Source organism: Plectropomus leopardus, chromosome 7 (genome assembly GCF_026936395.1).
Source record: "Plectropomus leopardus strain MGB_pleo_1.0 chromosome 7, ASM2693639v1, whole genome shotgun sequence".
In the NCBI taxonomy this organism is placed as follows: Eukaryota; Metazoa; Chordata; class Actinopteri; order Perciformes; family Serranidae; genus Plectropomus; species Plectropomus leopardus.
The window spans coordinates 19118840-19139184 of record NC_142182.1 but is presented as its reverse complement, the minus strand read 5'-3'; the positions used below and the strand labels follow the sequence as shown (position 1 = coordinate 19139184).

The 20345-nt window shown below is 39.0% G+C and overlaps 2 protein-coding genes across 5 annotated transcripts in view; both read right to left on the bottom strand.

Moving 5' to 3' along the window:
• The window catches only part of plcg2 (phospholipase C, gamma 2), a 28794-nt gene extending 22190 nt beyond the window's left edge, over positions 1–6604 (bottom strand). Inside the window, exons 1-2 of the mRNA XM_042495529.2 lie at positions 6464–6604; positions 548–739 (exon numbers count right to left, since the gene is read on the bottom strand). Coding sequence (XP_042351463.1) covers positions 548–731 — 184 coding nt within the window. The 5' untranslated portion in view covers positions 732–739; positions 6464–6604. The remainder of the gene's footprint in view (positions 1–547; positions 740–6463) is intronic.
• meak7 (MTOR associated protein, eak-7 homolog) overlaps positions 6470–20345 on the bottom strand; it is a 45984-nt gene continuing 32108 nt past the window's right edge. The window contains exons 1-10 of one of the 4 annotated variants that reach the window (XM_088080133.1): positions 18625–18686; positions 17642–17818; positions 16883–17146; positions 16215–16359; positions 15926–16137; positions 13615–13801; positions 11986–12104; positions 11509–11688; positions 9975–10147; positions 6470–6607 (exon numbers count right to left, since the gene is read on the bottom strand). In XM_088080133.1, coding sequence (XP_087936259.1) covers positions 10019–10147; positions 11509–11688; positions 11986–12104; positions 13615–13801; positions 15926–16137; positions 16215–16359; positions 16883–17146; positions 17642–17812 — 1407 coding nt within the window. In that variant the 5' untranslated portion in view covers positions 17813–17818; positions 18625–18686 and the 3' untranslated portion in view covers positions 6470–6607; positions 9975–10018. Of the gene's footprint in view, positions 6608–7807; positions 10148–11508; positions 11689–11985; positions 12105–13614; positions 13802–15925; positions 16138–16214; positions 16360–16882; positions 17147–17641; positions 17819–18570; positions 18687–20345 lie in introns of those variants that run through there. The other 3 variants (XM_088080131.1, XM_042495530.2, XM_088080132.1) reach the window with 3 other exon arrangements.

Below are 20345 nucleotides of genomic sequence, written 5' to 3'. Positions count from 1 at the left end.
TTTGTTTATTTCTGTTGTCATTTTCAGTTGTGACGATAACATATAAAGGTATAGAGTTAAACACGGTGGTCCAACGTATCTGATGTTTCTACTGTGCTTATTTTATGCACTGTGTTGCTTTATTAACATCTTTGTTGGATGTACTGCCAAATTCAGGAAAACAACACTGGAGACTTACAGTACCAATATGAACATTAAGTTCATGGGCAACAGCTCTGCAGTCAACATGCCAATGGCACGCTCCCTGAACAAAGTGAACATTTTAGAGAGGCCTTTTATAGTGACCATCCCAAGGCACACCTGTGTAGTGATGATACTGTTTCATCCACATCTTGATGTCCTACACCTGTCAGATGGATGGATTATCTTAAAAAAGAAGTCCTCATTAATATTGATTTTAACAAATTGGTAACTAAAATCTGAGTACGTAAAAAGTCTTTCACCTAAACCTGTGAAAAAAGAGAGCAAAAACAAGTGTTGTACTTACTATGTTGATAAGTGGACATAATCTAAAAAGATGATTATTATTTATCTTTAATATACTCACAGACACCATCAGTTTTGTCAGCGGTGCGTGTCCATGCCACCTGCCGGGTCTCCATGATGACCTGCACAGTGAGTCGCTCCGCCTTCTGCCTAAACACTGTCATGACCACGCCCATCTCCAAGTCCCGTTTGATGAGAATCTTCTTGTACTCCGTCATCTCGCCCTGCTGCCCCCGAGAAGCCATCTCTGCAGCTGAGACAGGACAGAAGAGACACAGAGACAGAATTCAGTGGCAACTAAAAAACTGCTGCCAGTTTAAAAAGCTTAAATTATCAGGTATTGTCGAGTGGCCTCATTACAAAATATTGAAATCACCTTCATGTAGCTCATTCTGTAGGTGTTGCTTTGGATTTTTTTTTTTTTTGTTGTTATAAATGACAGTGACACTAAAGAAAATGCATTCAATTTAAATATAGTCACCAAGCAGCAGAAGTGTGCATGATGAATAGTGCATGATGTCAAACATTTAGTTCCCGTCCAAATTACAAACTCATTCCTAGGTGGCTAAAAATATTTATATGCTATGGGTTATAGACTGTGACCATGGATGAAAGTATCAAGAAAACACACATACCAGATAAAGCGATGTGTCGGCGGACAGTGAAATGTATTCACCAACTTACTTTAATAAACTCAGCTAAACTTGACTTGTCATACCTTGACACTGACACTCACCAAAGGAATTTGGGTAGTTCAGTGAAGATGAGAGAAATGCCTCATTTTCCCCAAAACATGAAAAACAACATTCCTGTATTGTCCAACACCAACGGTCCAAAACCCAAAGCAGCTGACTCAAAAAAACAACATCCCTAATACATCGTCTTCATTGTTTCCAGATCACACCGCTTTACCCCAGATCCCACTCCTTCTACAGTAATGTCCACTCCATAATGCCAAAGAAGGACTGCATGGTGTGATGACCTTTTAACCTCTCTTCACTGTTTCTGAATTCTCTTTAATACAATAATAGGAAGCTGACACCTCACCCATAAATGTTCTGATGAGTAGGTGGAAGTCTTCGCAAGAAATCCATAATTTCCTTATATGCTTTGCCACAGCCATTTATAGCTCGAGCTCATTTACTGTGTATTGGAGTAAAGGCAGCTAGAAACAAAGTGGAATCGACCATTGTGGAAACTCCCTCGAACTCAGTTTTGGCAGATAGCCAACATTAAAGGCCTCTGATAGGTAACAGCCCCCCCCCCCAAATTATATAGACATCCATAGTATGTAGCATAGGTCAAAAACAAAAACACCATGTACTACATTTTCCATTATACAACTTGCATCACACTTTCTGCCTCAACTTCTTTCATACACCCCACCTTTCTAGTGCAGACTTTCTGCCAGACATTAAGCCTCAACTGATCATCATCAAACTTTGTAAAGTTCTCTTCGAGGACACAAAATTGTAAATGAGTGTTTTCACAGACGTATTACTTCCTGTGACGAGAAAACTGAACTTCCTTCTTAAAATTGGAGGAGTACCCCGTTGATATAACAGGCATATATGACTCCCCTTTGCTTACCAGGGCCATAGGCCTACAAATTCTGGGCCCCTGCCCTCCTCTCCTGGTGTTTCTGTGTGTCCTGTGCAGCTGTGGCTCCAAAGCATCGTTACCCACTTTTCCTCACGTACGACTGCAGTATTAACATCATATGCAAATATTAGAGTTCAGATACATATCGTATTGTGACCCTGCTCCCATTCTGCCTCAGTTCATTTTATTATTATCAGTCTCTTGTCTTAATTTTAATACAATCATTTATTCTCTGTCAATCATTTATTTTATACCTACAGTACAGAGTGTTAGTATATTGCTTAGTGACTTTAAGGAGGAAAGTAAGATAGGCTTAGTATTAATCATCAGCATTTGTTCCACTGGACATTACCATTGGACTGTATAAACAGTTACTTAAAAAGACGCCCTTCCACAGCTGCAGTCCCCACTGTCTTATCAGCAAATGTGTGTCAGTAAGTGTAAGACATTTGGCTTGTCATGACACAGTGCACTTTTAGGGCTCAAACAAACCAGGACTGTGTAGTGCAGTGACAGCGTGAGATAGAAACTTTAATTCGAAAAAGTGTGTTGCATTAAACTTGTGGAGTTGAGAGCAGAGCTAAAGGTCATCCGGCATGTCACAATGCATAATATTTAACTTGCAAATGACCAAAGATATCAAAACAAAACAGGACCACAGAGAGAGTTCTGTTGAATGTCATTTGACTAACTATGAAATCTCAATTTAAGGGTATTGTTTCTTCATATTTAGATACGACTGAAAATAAATATACTTTAAGACCAGCAAGAATTCAGAAAACCTGCTTTGACACTTATCATCATTAAATGGCTTAACAGCATATCTTCATGTGCAAATAATTCCTTGGTTGATATTAATAAATATGGAGCCAAACATTTACTGTGTAAACATCCACTGTCTGCCTTCATTTACACTAAAATATATAAATAATGGAATAAAATATAACAAAAGTACATTTAAAAAACTGAGACATAAAAACTGAAGAGCGTTCTCCAGTGTTTTGCATTGAAATTAATGATTCACTGACATTATCGCAGAACTATTCCCCTGTTTTCCGTGCTGAAACCTTTAGCCCTGAAGGGACTGTCCCTGTTGGGATCACTGCAGCCTTATTCAGGCTATATAATTTCCTCATACTGATGCAGCCGAAAAACAAAACGCAAATACTGTGCCAATACAGCCACACATGTTCACTTCACGCATGCACAAACATGCCTGTGACAGGAAAACCTGTGTTTATATGAAACGAGGATGCAATGATCCTAACATGTCATTCCTCAGATACACTCTGTGCACTCACACATATACACTGCAGGAATGCATATGTATACAGACAAATACACACACCTACAAACACTCTGGTTAAGCTAAATAAAATCGAATTTTATAGTAATATCATTTACTTTTCTTAAATTGCGCTGGGGTGTTAAATGGCACAATTTATCAATTTAAAACTGCATTAACTACATGAGACTAAATAACAAATGTGAGAAGAGGCAGAAAAATTCTCATTGGTTAAATCAAACCCCTGTGCGAAGGCCAGAAAAATGCATGATGTAGTAATTCACATGACAATAGAGCGGCATATTTATCAGCTAAACCAAAGGTTAGTTTCACCAGACTTCACTGACTGTGGCCCCACTACAATGCCGTTGAGTTTTTAAATGTGGTATAAGAAAAAAGTTGAAAGTAAGCTTTGTATTTCAAATGTTTTAGATATTCATGTTATCAATATTTACAAATGAAAACAGAAAAAAACAGTTCATTACAATTACATAATTGTAATGAATCTCAAAGCTACATTAATCTTTTTAATAATAATCAACAGTGAGTATAAAGTATACACTGCTCAAACAAATTAAGGGAACACTTAAATCACACATCAGATCAATTATTCAAGTTGAAAGTCTTCGCTGATGTAAACTGTACAATTTGTTGTGAACAAAGTGACGTAACAATGGTCAGTGGAAACCAAAATCATCAACCCACTGAGGGCTGGATTAAAGTCCGAGGTACGAGAAGGTCAGCCAGTGGCATCAATGCCTTCATCACCCAGGAACTGCCTACACACACTGACCACACGAGGCCGGGCATTGTCCTGATTTCATCCCAGTACCAAACAGCAGTCAGGGGGCCGTTAGCTTTGACATGGAGGTCTGTGCAAACCTCCAAGGATATACCTCCCCAGACCATCACTGACCCACCGCCAAACTGGTCATGCTGGATGATGTTGCAAGCAGCATAACAATCATCATGTTGTCTCCACACTCTTACACCTGTCAGATGTGCTCAGTGTGAACCTGCTCTCATCTGTGAAAAGAACGGAGTACCAGTGGCAGACCTGCCAATTCTGGTGGTCTCTCGCAGGTCCCACTAGAAGACGTCGGGCTCTCATGCCACCCTCATGGAGTGTGTTTCTGACCATTTGGTCAGAAACATGCACACCAGTAACCTGCTGGAGGTCATTTTTTAGGACTCTGGCAGTGCTCCGCCTATTCCTCCCTGCACAAGGGAGCAGATAGTGGTCCTGCTACTGGGTTGATGCCCTTCTACGGCCCTGTCCAGCTCACCTTGTGCGACGGCTGGTCTCCTGCTACCTCCTCCATGCTATTAAGACTGTGCCAGGAGACACAGCAAACTTTGCGACCACACATATGGATGTGTCATCCTGGAGGAGCTGTACTACCTGTGCAACCTGATTAGGCTGCAGGTGCCACCTCATGTTACCAGCAGTGACAAGGACACAACAGTCAGTCAGTAAGAATCAGTCAGGAAGGATAAGGAAAGCAACTGTCTGCGGCCACCACATGCAAAACCATTCCCTTTTTGGGGTTGTCTTGCTTTATTCTCTCCATTGCACTTTCATTTGCACCAAAGCAGATGAGACTGATTCACAATCACTTGTGCTGTGTACAGATTGATATCCCTGAAGTTTAACTGACTTGGTGTTATAATGTGACGATTAAGCGTTCCCTTAATTTTTTAAGCAGTTAGAAAAGAAACACTGCCCTGAACCAAAGACAAAAGGCTGGGGTGCCTTTAAAGGAAAACTTTATGCTGTGCTGTATTTTATGTCATATGTATAATGTAACAATGACCGATTTTCATTTTCAATATGGCCTAAGTCTCAAATATGGCGTAACTGCAATGTGAGCCTGAAACCTCAGGTTCCTTACTGTTCTTAATAGTTTGTCTCCAATGTTTTTATCTATTGCAAAAGTACATCTCTGTAGTGTGACATATTTTTTTTATATGGTCATCTACTCCAGGCATGCTACTGCATATGTTTACACTATACAATGCAACATATAGCTAAATGCTAATGTTGGGGAAACATAAGCGTGGTTGCATATGTTGCTGTTAATTTCACCCCAATTCTGGTTGTGTTTAGTGGCAGTAATTGGTGATTTTTCACAGTAAAAAATTACACCGTTTTCCTTTATAGTCATTCCCCTACTCATTGCAGTGACAGTGCAGAGGCACAGAGATGTAAACACGCTTTGGTAGAAAGCTTAATACCATCTCAAAATTATCTTAAACTATAGTCCAAGTCCAGCGAGTACACAAAGAGTTGCACACCCGAATGTATCATTATATTCTGTCTTCTGCACAGTGGAGTAATAAAAATCTGAACAACAAAAAGACACACAAAAACTGGAAAGAACTTTTTGACAGATTGTGAATGCAAACTTTTTTTTATAATACTTGCTAGATGTTAACATTTCAAGTGCCTTAAGTTAGTGTAATTAAATTACCATACATGCTTTTCTCAGTAACTGTAACCGCTTACAATTACATTTATTTTGTGATTTAAGTACTTTAACTAGTCCCTAACACTGCCTACACAACTGTGAAGCTTTAATAACAACTATGTAAAATTGTTGTGCATGGACACAACTGTTGGCCACTCTTTCATAATGTAAGGAAATTGCCATAAATAGCCTAATTATTTATTTATATATTTAAAAGTTCTCTATAACTTTGCGCATGGTGGCACAAGGATGAGAAGCGTCCTTATGTCACTGTAATGCACTCGATTATTTTTGCTTGTTTTCTTGATTAACCTTTTTTTTTTCTATTTTAGCTGCTTTCAAATGGTTACCAATCACCAACACGACAACGAGTACAGATCTAAGTGCGATGGTGAATGCAACACCACCGTCTTGTGCAATAACCGCCGGTGGGACCGGTATGACAGTGCAGGACCGACAGCTGCGAGCTGCAAGCAGCCGCCTGCTGAGACACCCATCATCTGAAGCTCAGGAGATAAACTGCTGGTAAAAAGCGGACTTCCCCTCTTCTAACTTAACTCACTACACAGACATTTTAACACGAGGCCAACCCAAAAAAGAAATGATATTTAAAAGGACTTACCTTACAAGTGAGTTCGACTCTTTTCAGCTCTGCAAAGTTGCCGCTTGTTTTCTATCTGATCATGATTTGAAAGTCATGAAAGAAGCTGGAGAGGATGTAGAGTGTCGACAAAAAGGCCAGCCGCAAAACGGTCAGTTCCTCTATCTGTGTGTACAAGGAAGTAAAAGTTAACTTGCATTATAGGCTTAGCCTACAAGTTATAAAAAAAAAAAAAAAAAAAAAAAAAAAGGGACCGGAAGCACAAGGACGGTATCTATGCAAACTACAGTGTGCAAGAGGCATCGGACCACAGAGCATTTGAGCTGCAACTGTGACCTGTCAGGAGGGAGGCTTACAGGCTAGGGTATTTCTTTTCAAAATAAATGTTTGTTAAGCTTCATAGGTTAGTGTACTTTATGTGAAAACCCTCTCAGTCTTCTGTCTCTGATGCTGAGTGCAGCTGGAGGACACAGGGAAAACTGCGCCACCCTTTAACACAGTACATCAACATATGATTGACAGGTGCAGGAGGTTGTCAAAGTGCGGTGTGCTTGACCATTAACCTTTTAAACCTGAGAAAATTGGCTTGATTTCTTTCAGAAACATGATAAAAAAAAAAATCAAGAAAAAAAAAGGCAATGAGCAGCAAATGAAAAAAAAATCGGCAGGAAAATTATTAAAAAGTACACAGAACTTACCTCAAATTCAGTTAAAATAAAATAAAAAAGAAAGAAAAAAGCAAGAGAGAGAGAAAGCAAGAATGAAAGAACGAAAAAGTTAAAAAGGTGCTTAACCATTACAGTATTCCCAATAATTCTGTAACACTAATTATGATCATTACAAATATAGTTTTTTTCTTTTTTCACACTTTATTTTCTTCAATTTAGCCTAGGTTTTTAAAAATAACTTTCTAAATCAACTTATTTTTCACAATTTGTGGAACATTTCTTATGAAGTTGCTCATTGCCTTTCTCCCCAAAGTTTTTAAAAGAAATCCTAACAATTTGCTTGGGTGTTTTTAGTGATGAGGAAAGATTCTTAAAAAGCTGAAAAAAAAGATTATCAGGAAAAAATCTAAGAGTAAATTAATCACAAATATATAAATATATACACCAGGTAATGCATAACATCTGAACATTGGCCTTCCATTATTTTACTGCTCATAATATATTTCTGCTCCCTTATTGTTAACCTAAGACAAAATGTCAGGCCTCTAAGATACCCTAAACTGTGTGAAAAGTGCTTTAAAAATAAAGTTTGACTGATTGATATAATAAAGGATAAATGGTGACCATCTATACCATATATGCACTTGTGATAAACAGCCTGGGGTGGAATAAGTGTAATAAAGAGCAGATACTGTAATGAGGTAATCCCAAACTCAAAATATATTCACATTTCTGGTAATAAAATAATAAAATCATTTCCATACACAAATATAAAGAAAAGTACAAACATTCTTTGTGGAACCATGTCCCCCATGCCACTGTGTGAATTTTCTGTAAGATTATGTAAGAGATTTGCATGTGTAACTTGCCTCAATATTTTGCATGATAGCAGCACAGATGAGGAGGAGGGGCATGAATACAGTGCATCTCTCAGTCTCTGAGCAGGTGTCTGTATTAGTACAATTAGAGATGTTAAAGTGGAGATGTGGTCATTTATGTTGATGACAACAAAATGTAAATTGTAAAAGTTCACTCAACTGAGGAATACATGTTAAATTAGGTCTTTACTCCAGACCCCCATTTTCTTTAACATAAGCAACACTGCAATAATGTACTCCTACTCCTACCCCCACACACACACACACACACCCCCACACACACACACACCCACACACACACAGACACAGAAATTTCAACTTTGAATTATATTCCCATACAATTTAAATTATTATAAGAGGTAATAAAATGTTTCAGACTGCACAGTACAAAATGGCCAGATAGTTGTGGTGGTTTTCCCGTGTTTTCAATTGTTTTTGAAAAAAATCAAACCAATTTCGAGGTTTCGAAGGGTTAAACTTCTCATGAAAATACTGTCTTTAGTCACATGCTCACATATACATATACTGGCTCAGAATGTGGAACATCTAGACACAGGCTAACAGGCCCATTTCCGATTTTGTCAACGGAACCTAAAGGGTTTTAAATACTGTAGCAATAAAATAATCTGTCAATTCACAATTATTTCTCTCTTTAAATACCTTCAGGACAACCCCATATATTACATCACTGTTATACATGATTACATGAGGTGTAACTGACTGTTTTGTTGTGTTCACTTACCTCACCTACTTAATACGTACTTCAGTCAGTGGTTTCAGAAGAAATGATGTGGATGTATTTTGGTTCACTGAAGACACTGCATCCATTACCTATTCTGTGATACATTTCTCTGTGGTATTTCTAAAATATGAATTCAAAAAAGTTTGCTTCTATCTAACATCAGTGTAGTGTAGTGGAAGTAAGCGTGAAAACACCCATGACACATTGGTTCCCTTCACACTTATTAGGAAAGCTGGCTTGAGGTCTGCACACTGGTAGCTTTCTGTTGTGTGTGAAAGGGGTTAAATTAGACTTTACAGACCATTTACAAGCTGCCTTTACACCGAGTTTGGCCTTAATAGCCTGGTTTATGTTGTGATGACCAATTCATTAGACAACAATATATTTAAACAGTCGATCAGCGTTAACATGAGAATGACTTTAGTGTGGTGTGGCATTAAAGGGTAACTTCTGTAATTTTCAGCTTGGACACAATTATCTCATGTTTTTGTTACTAAGTGACTAGTGGGAACGACAGTTTTCGAAATTGGTCCAATATGGAGCGAAAGCGCTGCAGCCAGCAGCTGCAAAACAGGCTGCAATGTAACCACTTGAGGCATTTGTACTTCCACTAATGTTGCGTTCACATGGCATCAGGGAGACGGCAGACGAGAAATCAAACATCATGTTAGTGCACGTCAGGCAGGACAATGGAATTTACAACCAGACATTAAGATGAAAATTACCTGAAATTACAAATAAAAAATAATTTTATTTAATAAAGTTTCTTCCATTCTTTGTAAACAATATGGTACCGCCATTGCAACATAACATCGTTTATGTTGTTTTACCATCGTGCCATTCATCAAATTGTTTGTTTGTTGTTTGAGTGTTTTCTATCTGCCATCAACTGATGTCTGCCTGATTCCATGTGAACGCAGCATGAACGTGTTTGTTTTTGTTTTTGTAGACTTCTTGTTAAAAAGTAATATCCCTTTTGTTTTACCAGAAACAGCCCTAAAACTGGTGTCACCAAACCCACCAAAATTCATTAGTCACTTGGTCACAACATGGGAAAAGGGTCCAAGTTTTAAAAAATAACTATTACTCTTTGAAGAAACTGCATGTTTTTGTCCTTTTCAGGTCTCAACATAATAAAAGGCAGGGGAAGAGAAATCTAATATCACTCTATTGCATGATGGAGACGTGTCTTAGACGAGGTGTTAATATTATCCAGGTATGTCAGTCAGATGATAAAATCACACCTTGTGGACCGGGAGTCTTAATACGCTAAGACTGTTTTTGCCTCTCATTGTTCCTGGTCTTCTTCTGGCTCCCTGAGGCCCTGACTGTGGAGAGTCTTCCCTGCCATCTCCATCATGGCCTGGACCTCTGGATCCACATCCAGGATACTCCTCTTGCCCCCCCCGTCCTCATCCTGAAACACAAATCATAAACAGTTACCACAGGTTTAATTCTGCATATTCGAAAGGAAACAGCTGTATCGTGTATAAAAGCTATTATGTAAATAAGGTTCTCTATTTGTGGTGCAGTTAATCACATGCCTGATTTTGCATGTTCTACTCGGCCTGAATTCTAAATTAAATGGGTGGCGAATTGTTATAATTTTACTGGATATGAATATGTGTGACAAAATTGTAGACCTGAAAAATAATTTTCGTCTGTTCCTCCTGACTGAATACAACACTACACCTATGGCTTTGCCTACATCTGTCTGTCTCCCTCTGTCATTCCCACATCTCTCCTCCAGCTGACCCTGCTCTTTTCTACACGTCTCCCCCACAGCAGCGGTATACGGCCCCTTCATGTTAGATTTTTCATTAACGCTCAAATTATGCAAACTGAAACTGCAAATATAAAATACGCCTTATGGAAGCATGTCAATTTCTAAAAAAAAAACTCCCATTAATTGCAAAAGAAGTTTTTATGCTTGTATGAGGTGTTTTTCACAAAACTGGATTGTAAACACTTTTTTGGGTGTTAAAGGTCACATGACGTTATGCTATGAGGTTGTCGGGAGGAACTGGCTCCCTCGGGCATGATGCAGCAGGCGCTACAAGAGGTGTTAGTGCATCACATAACTACAACTATACTACATAACTAAGCTGAGTTGATCATCCGGACGTTTTGAATCCATAATTCCTCTATGAAACCTTGGACTATCACCTCCCAGATTATCTCCCTCATACTTGGCTGCTCCTACGTATAAGGGGCTTGCCTTTACCTCATCGCTCGCATAAAACGCCTACGTCGTCTTTGAGTGGAAATAATGACAGCTACCTATCACCTGAAATAAACCTGCTAATGTCTTGAATATCCATTGCCATACTTCTCGCATAACATCCCTCAGTGGCAACGTAGTCATCTCACAATTGTGTTTTATCGTCATTTCAAAAATATTGCTTAAGTTTTGTGCAAATATGTAATGGAAACCCGTCTACTGTGACCTCTGTGGGAAAACTCCACCACAGCTGCAGCACAGGACAGCTGAACACAGCCTGCACTGAGTTCATCTTTGTATAAATGTGTGTAAACAAGTCCAACAAGATCTGCTTTACATTTGCAGGATAAATAAAGAATTGAACAAATATTCTGATAGCTGAATGGTTAGCATACCACAGAATCAGTGTTTCAACTACAGACAGGGACCTTTGTTGCATGTCATACTAACCCTCTGTCCACGTTTCCTGTCTGTCTCTGTTGTGTCAGCTATTTAAAAAAAAAAAAGCCAAAAAACATTAAAAAAAGAAATAAAATAGAAAGTTCTCTGACTCTGACCTCCTCTGGTTCTGGAGGTTTTCCAACCGCCCACACTTCCATTGAGTCCAGGGTGAAGTCTTCCTCTCCAGAGAGCTGAGGGCTGCCGTAGGTGGTGCACTTGGGCCGTGCACGGCTATGGCCGCGGCCAAAGTCACTGTCCAGCCACAGTCCAAAGTAACCATGCTGACCACCCATACCCTGATGTACAGTGCAAAACATAAACACAACGAGAGACAAGGAATGATGACAAGTCTAGAATAGGAATAATTGTATCCATCACTGAAGTCTTTGGTTTTATCCTAAGTGGGAACACTACCTCTGGAATTCAACTAACAATATTTTATTCAATGAAACATGAAATTATCTTGTTTAGGGCTGTCAAAAAACTAATTTATAAAATCTTTTTAAAAAGTTCATCGCGATTAATTACAATTTTATCGTTTTACGTTTGCAATAATTTTGCAACTCAGAACTGTTAAACTAGTGCCGTCTCACCAGTCCGTTGGGCATGGTCTGCTGGTTCTGGTTGAGGTACATGAAATGTTGGTTGTATCCTGTTGCTGTATAAACTCTCAGTTTGGGGAACACAGTGAACAGGAAGCATCTGGAGTCACCTGCACACAGACATACAGTATATACAAATTATGAAGATCTGAGAGAAAAAGTCAAGTGACAGCCCACAGTATTCAAACAAGTAGTATTACTTCCTCAATGTGTCCTTTTATCAGTGCTTTAATATCAGTCTAGATCTGAGGTCTGGTCCACACCAACATGATAGCACTGTTTCTACACAGCATTGTTTGATGTAGAGGCCTAAATCCACTGTTATCTATCAGAGACATCCCACTTCACTCCTGCTTAGCTCAGTTCAGCTTTTAAATTTGCCGCCCCCTCCACTTGGAGTAACTTACAGAAGGACTTAAAGCTGTCTGAACTGATCACTATGGGGGAATTCAAGTCACTTTTAAAAGGTCGAGAAAATAGCTCTATTGGTCAATGTGACTGCTACTCCAGTTACAACTGAAATTTGATGATTGCACTTTTGGCATTTTAACTGGAGACTGTGCTCGCTCTTTGTGTTGTGTGAGAGTTGTATTTGTTTAATAGTTATATTTGTCTGTCTGTTTTAATTCTTTCTGTTTTTTCAATTCTTTGTTTTAAGCTGCCCTCTTGGCCAGGTAACTTTTGGAAAAGAGATTTTAAAAAGTCTTTTACCTGGTTAAATAAAGCATATATCTATATATATATATATAGATATAGATATATAGTGACTTTTTTTTTAATCAATCTCCTCTTCTTTCTGCAGCAGTGCAAAATCAAGTTTTAGTCAGCTTTAAATCCTGATACCTAGAGCAGTGGTTCCTAAAGTGGGTACTTCAGCACCTTAAAGATGACCCATCAGTGCCGCAAGATTCATTACCATCAGCTTTGTTTCCAATTGACCAAAACACTACATAATAAATAAATGCTTTAACTATCACTGGTTAGCTATTCCATAACCAGTTTTTGTAGGGCCAATACAAGAATTTTTTTTTCATCAGTAACAGCAATAATGACAATAATGTAAGGTACAATAATGTATATTTAGTACCTAGCAAACAGTATTTAAATGCTACAAACTGAGTAACAGTGGTTCATTTGCTAACATGAAAGAGCAAGTCATGTAGGCTAATGTTACCGAGTTCTCTATGAAACTTATGAAGGCAGCTGATGAATCAACAGCAATTTACGTCTAAGTCATAAAACAGTGATAACCAACTTACGGCCCACAGGCCAAATGTGGCCCCCAATATGCTGGGTGGCTACCCAACCATTTTCTAATTTTAAATAAAAATAAAGTGTTGCACACTGGGAATTGTTTTTGAACTTTTAGCATCAATGAGATGCATAAAACAGGCATCAAAAATGGAACTTGTTTATAATAAAAGTGCCAGTGGAGGATCCCCTGCACCCCCAGACAGAGGCCCTAGCAAAGCCTGTCATGTCCTAAAATCCTAGAAACATCCTGAAATCCTAGAAATGTCCTACTGTCATTTCCCAAAAGTTCCCTCCAAGCAAAGCATGTTGAGTATATCTGTCATACATATCTCTGTGGGATCAGACGGAGCTCGTCTCTTCTCTCACCCTGGAACTGAGGCTTGACCTCCCAGGCGTGGGATGCGAACCCCCCAAAAACATGTCCCTTTGAGTCTTTGATAAGCAGCAGTGTGGGCCCGCACTTTGTCAGGCCGGTCACCATCCTGGTGAAGCTCTCCCCGTGCAGCCGTGTGGAAAACACAAGTCTCCAGGGGGCGCTGTAGCTGTCTGGCAACTGGAAAGATTAACACAGAGTTGTGCAATGATTGTGAGCAAATATTATTCTGTAACACAGACATGTGAATAAATGATTATATTTGTGTGTGACCCAGATGACTTATTACTTTACAGAAAACAGATTAAAGGATAATTTGTATATCAGTTACATAAACTGTGTTACGTTTAATTCATGAAGAAAACCGCTCCGATTTTCTCTTGTTTATTCATTTGAGTAGACTTTAAAGGCATATGCTTACCCAGGCACACTACTAGTCCCCGCATATCACTACTTTTGTGGAACTGTTTTAAATAGTAATGTTTTAGCAAAAATTACTGTATTTGGAAAGTAACGGGGGTACGGGTGGATAAATGAAACTTGAATTGTACTGCACAAGTAGTGTGAGAGTTTGTAAACATATTTTGACGTAGCAATCTACTGTTAAAGATGACCCCGATTTACTTAAATTCAACAAGAATTTTCACAGTTTTAGGTTATTTGTTTTAGTAGTGGAAAGTTTAGTGACACTGACTCAAACTCTCAAACTTTGCCTGTGGCATTATTTTGAAACGCACTACACAGCAAGTGGTTCCATTATAATTGTAAAAACAAATGCTGGAAACGTTAGGAAGAGACTTTTGTTTGAGTTTTTAAAATGTACCAATTCTAGACTTACCTACAGGAAATGAGAAAACTATGATGGCTGATTTGTTTGCCAGGAAGTTGCAAAGTAATAGTTACAGTGAATTTTGAGAAGAGGTCAAAAATAGTGTGAGTGGCCCAGATAAAACAGTTAAGTCACAGGAGAGACATATATAATATGACTTGATTAACTATGTGTAGAGCAAAAGGTGTTTTTGATTTCACTGTGGGCTTGATAGTGAAGTCTGACGAACGGTCTGCAGCTGTAATAAAACTAGAAGACAATAAGATAGGTGGAACTGTTCACACTGCTGCCACGATATCATGAAAAAACTTGTTCCTCATCTTACCACTTGATTTATTGAGTTTCTAGTTAATACCGCTCGACCTGACTGAGTGGTCTCTGTGCTGTTGGTTCCTGTTGTAGAAATAGAACAGGTCAAATTTATGGCAGTGAAAACTACATGACGACAGCCCTGCTTCTGTTCAGCCCAAGCTTGGCTGATAGTTTCACTAACAGGAATCGAGCAGTGTCGGGATGGAAAAGTGGCTGATGGTATAAATACAGTGCGTCACTACAGAGTAAAAATAGTGTTTAACCTTTTGAAATGTGCAGCGACTACAGCACGAATTTGTTTGTGCTGCTTTCAGATACCTTTTATACCCATTTAACCCTTTGAAACCTTAGAAAGTTGGTGCAATGTCTTTCAAAAACATGCGACAGTAGGCAAAGAGAAAATTGGCAAGGAATTTTACACAAATTGCAATAAATTAGTAATTTATAAAATTAATCTTCAAAAAACTAAGGAAAAGTGTCTAGGCGCAAAAGAAAAAAGCTAGGGGAAATTATATTAATTACTTAAAAACAATTTCAATGTCTAAGCACTTTTCCCGAGTCCTGTTTGTCTTTTTGTTGTTATTTTTATTAAACATTTCTTTTTATTTATCTATTTTTCACTAATATTCAGATTATTGTCTTGCATTTTTGAATAATTTCTTGCTAATTTTTGGCTCATTTCTTCTTTCATTGTTCACTGCCCTCATCCCATGTTTTTGAGAAATCAAACCAGTTTGCTAAGGTTAAAAGGGTTAACAGAGGCACCACACAACTGTAAAACTGGCATATCATCAGCATACACTGATGAAACTGGTATATGTCAGTGGAACATGAGTGACATATCAATGATTAACAAACCACTGAGAATCTACTTATGCCACTAAAACAAGAGAGGCGCACCTGCTGGCATCTGTGTCTCTCTTTGCTCCTTTGATTCTTTCTTTTTCTTCATTTTTTCATGCCCAAATAATGCAGACTGAAACATGGGAACAATTCTCCAGTGTTTGCAAATGCCAACATTTTCACATTGTTAAACTTCATAAAAAACTAGTTGCACTGTGGTTTTAGAACTTTCACCAAAAAAAAAGCTCAAACTAAAGAAGGAATACATACATTTTGATCAGACTCTAGCAGTACGATCCAGCACACATTTGTATTCTGACCTGTGGTGCCAGAAACATAAGAATGGGAAGGTCCAGCAGACACCTCAGCTCTTTCCAGGGCGTATCCCTGCAGGGGGGCAGCAGGGTGGGAGCCGGCCGGCTGCTTAGGGACACATTTAGGCCCTCAGCTACCAGCATCTCCAGGTACAAAGATACCTGGGGGACCCTGAAGATCCAGTCCTCCAGGCAGGAAACGTCACAAGCTCCCTGATCTGAGGAGTGAAACAGCAAGAAGAGAGGACATCAGTCACATTTCCTTACTGTTAATGTGTTCAAATAATCCGTTTACCTGATGGTTTGAGTTCAGAGCACATTTGCTCTGCCAGGAGTTTGACACCCAGGGAGCCGTCTCCCATTCTCTCTGGCCTCCAGGCCTGCAGGCGCCCTCTGTGGACCAGAATCTGAACTATAGTAGAAATCAGGTCCTGGAGGAACTAAGGAGAGACAAGAAACAGAGCAGGGCTTCAGTGAGGAGGGGTGGAGATAGCAGAGTGAGAAGGGAGGGTTGTGACCAATGGTGGGCAGAGTAAACAAAACAGTACTCAAGGAAAAGTGTTGTCACTCCATAATTATTAAGTAACAATTATCATCTTGAATATCTCTCTCTTATAACTAAGAGTCAAGCAAGAAACCTTGGTTTTATCCTGGACTCTGATTTAAAGTTCTGCAGCCACATCAAACCAGTAACTTCATCTGCATACTACCATTTAAACAAGATTGCTAGAGCATTAATATGTATTTTATTGCTCTGCAAAACACTTTGAATTGTCCTGTTATATGAAATGTGGTCTACAAAAAGCTGTCTGCCTCACATTAACTCAAGTAAAAGTAAATAAAGAATAACTACTTGAGTTAGAGTTAAAATAGTAGCTCTTAAAAAACAACTTGAGTATTGAGTAACTTCATCAGATGCTATTCTTTATATCATTGTCAAGAAGGTCCACAAGGTCTGCTCACCTCTGCTACCTGCTCACATGTGACGACCGTTGGTGCCCCTGCTCCACGCTGGGACATGGCCATCACAAGAGGAGCCCGTTCCTCTGCGGTGCCTCGCAGTGTGTCTGTTAGGAAGATGATCAATTGCTCTCGACCTACTCCTGATGCAGCAGAGGTGCTGGTCTTCCCAGAAGCTGGGGGCGCTGCCAGTCCAGGGTCAATGCTACACATGCACTGGTAGATCCTCCTCACCATGGAGTCTGAAGCCAAGCTGCCCATTGAGGACTGGGATGGACAAAAGAAGGGGTTGATTATACAAAGCAACACACAAGCAGAGACTACCTGACTGATAAACTGAGAGTTTGAATACACAGTTATGACATTTGCTTAGTGGAACATTAAATACTGTCAAAGTTTTAAAAAAGTGTGGAGTTTTTCTGAGTGTGGATGCCTACTTATAGGTCTAGGAATCTGTAAAACGTCACTAACTTCAACAGAACAATAACTGGAAATTAATGTAAAGGGAAATGATTTCAGTTATGTATATCTCTGAGTAAGTATGGACTGCAAAAATAATGAGGAAGTAATTTGATGGTCTAAATAAGATTCCTAAAAACTGCATCTATGACATATTCCATCTGGAATAGAAATATTAATCATTTTCAGACATGATGCTAATCAGAAATTCTACTGTTTATTTCTATTTGTCCTTGTTAAACTCTTGGAATGACACCTGTATGCTCAAATTATACAGTTTATTTTCTACTCTAATATTCACACCTGCAGCTTCTCAAGCGTTAGTGTCTTTCCTGCAGGTGTTTTCCCGGGTGCACCTGAAGGGCCCCCAGCACCACTCAAGAGCCTGTCGAAGACCCCCTCAATCAAAGGCCGCTCATCGGGGCGGAAGCGGGCCAGCCGCTTCTGCACAACCACACTCTCTGTGTTACCCATGGTAGTCTGGAGACGACACACAGTATGGAAAAACACACACACACCAGTGCCATTATGTTAACATGCAGTGGGTTACAATTAAGGAAAAAATATCCAAAACAGAATGCAAACTGTGCAATACTGATCGCAATATATTTATCACATACAGTGATGGAGTGAAGCTGAGTACATTTATTGATGCACTGTACTTTAGTGATAGTGAAGGATACCCAGCACCCCCCAACAGAGGTTCTTGTTCTGCCCTAATGTCCTAAAATCCTAGAAATCCTGGAAATTTTCTTATTTCGTAGAACTGTCCTGCCATTTCGTTCACTTCAGTTACTGTGCATTATTATAGTAATGATGTTAACTCTTGAATATCTATATTCAAGGGTTGACCCATTATGAACATACTGAATCAAAAAAAAATATTCAGCCTGACTAATTCTCCTGGAGTAACAACTACTCAAAAAAACCCAAAGATACGGAGATAGTTCAAAATATATCGCTAATTTGTTGAAATATTCTAGTGTTGCGGCTCACTACGTTTTATTAAAGGTCTTTAGTGTTGTATTACCCGATGTTAACGTTACATTTAAAGTCAGTATCTAATAATACAGCTAGCCTTTAAATGTCTCCATGGTTAAATAAACATAATCTTCATTTTGGATCTGCTGATTAGCTAACGTTAGCTAGCAAAGCACAACATTACTTAAACTGCAAACCGACACAAACGGCTGCATGTGAAACACTTTGGATGTAATGGAAATATAACGTACGCGATTATCTCGAAGCAAAGCAATTTCAAAATGAACGCTAGATGTGTCGCTAACCTTTAAAGAAAAGCAGCTAAATTTCCATCCTGCACACAGTGGCAAAAATATGTAAACTTCCTGGTACATTCATTGTAGCCAATCAAATGAGCGGAATGATCACCCGCATCGCTGTGATTGGTCCGAAATATCGGGAGGCGGGGACGTCTTTTAGCAGGGATGTGTTCATTAACACAACGGTTTGAGAAATTGATAAAAATCAATGGCATCTTTCTATCAAACGCTTTTACTGCAGTATTAACGCGCAAAGAGCAGTCGAGGCAGCAATACATGTTTAGAAAGCCAGCGACCAACGTAACAGAAAGACTTGAAATGCACGTGTACACACTTACTTAAGTTAGACATCAGATTAACTGCAATTTTGCTGTCATTTTTTATCTGTATATCGCTAGGCTACATGTACTGTTATTTAGATATATTTAAATAATATTAAAGACCATGTGCTTTACAGCAAATGGGGGGAATCACTATTTTTATCACATAAGTAGTTTCCAGTGTTCCCAAACATTTTAACCAATAAATATTCAAAACTTTTCCATAATATTTTACCGAATTTCCATGAATTTGTTGTGTTTAAAATGGGTAGGCCTATAAATGTGTACTTCCCAGGCAACTAGCTGCATATGCCAAAAGTCCAGACCAGCACATACAAATACTTTGCAAAGCGTCACCAATGTTTGGAGGGTAGAAAACCAGAGATACCATCAGCATTCAAGAAAGATGATGCATCAAAAATGCGTTAGATTTTAAACAGAACTTATTTTGCTTATGTTAGACATGTTCTGGGACTTTAACGAACAGAATTCAGCTGCACCTTTTAAATCACTGTTTATTTATTTGTTTGTTTGTTCATTTATTTATTTTTATCATGACAGTTTTCCTTCTTTACTTTTCCTTTTTTCTTTTTTTTGAACCCCAATTTCCCTTCTCATAGACAGACTGGACAGTGTATACTGGTGCTCCAGCAGCATATTTGACTTCACCTACATTTAGAAATAAAACTGGTGCTCAGGTGGACTAAACCATTTTGTGAGTAGGGCCTCAAGGAGCTTCAACTATTTAAACAAAGTTCAGTCATTCAACCAATAATCAGCCAATTTTGATTTAGTTAAGGCACTTATTACTTCGAATATAGGCATATTTTATAAGAAATAAATGGCATTTCCAGACAGATTGTGTGTTTGGGTCTTATGACATCACAGATCTTCCGTGATCTCGTAATTTGATCCCATATTTTTTTCCCATTTTTTCCACACCTAAACACACAAATATAATGCACAAAAAAACAACGTGGGCTGCTAAGACAAAAACCTTGTAAACAGTAACACGAGGACAACCGCAATTTCACCATCCTATCCCATCTTTCACCAGCAGAGTCTGCACAGGAGTAACCCAAGAGAGAAAGGGCCTTTTGCAGAGACAGCAGGCTGTTGAAAAGCGCCTTTTAAGGGCATGAGATTTACTATGTGAGCGCACTGAGGTGGGTGTGTTGCATTGTAATGAAGTCTTGCAGGACTCTGGATGCACCCACGTCGACACAGCTGAATGTGAAGGTGACGTGCAGCCATCTGCCCACGCCAAGTAAACAGACTGGTGTAAACAGGATACCAGTGATGTGGGCAGCATGATGAAGCCTGAGCTAGAAAATCATTTCTGAACCCAAGTTGTCTGAAGTGAATAAGACAAAGTTTAAAAACTGGGTCACAATTGTGAATGAATGG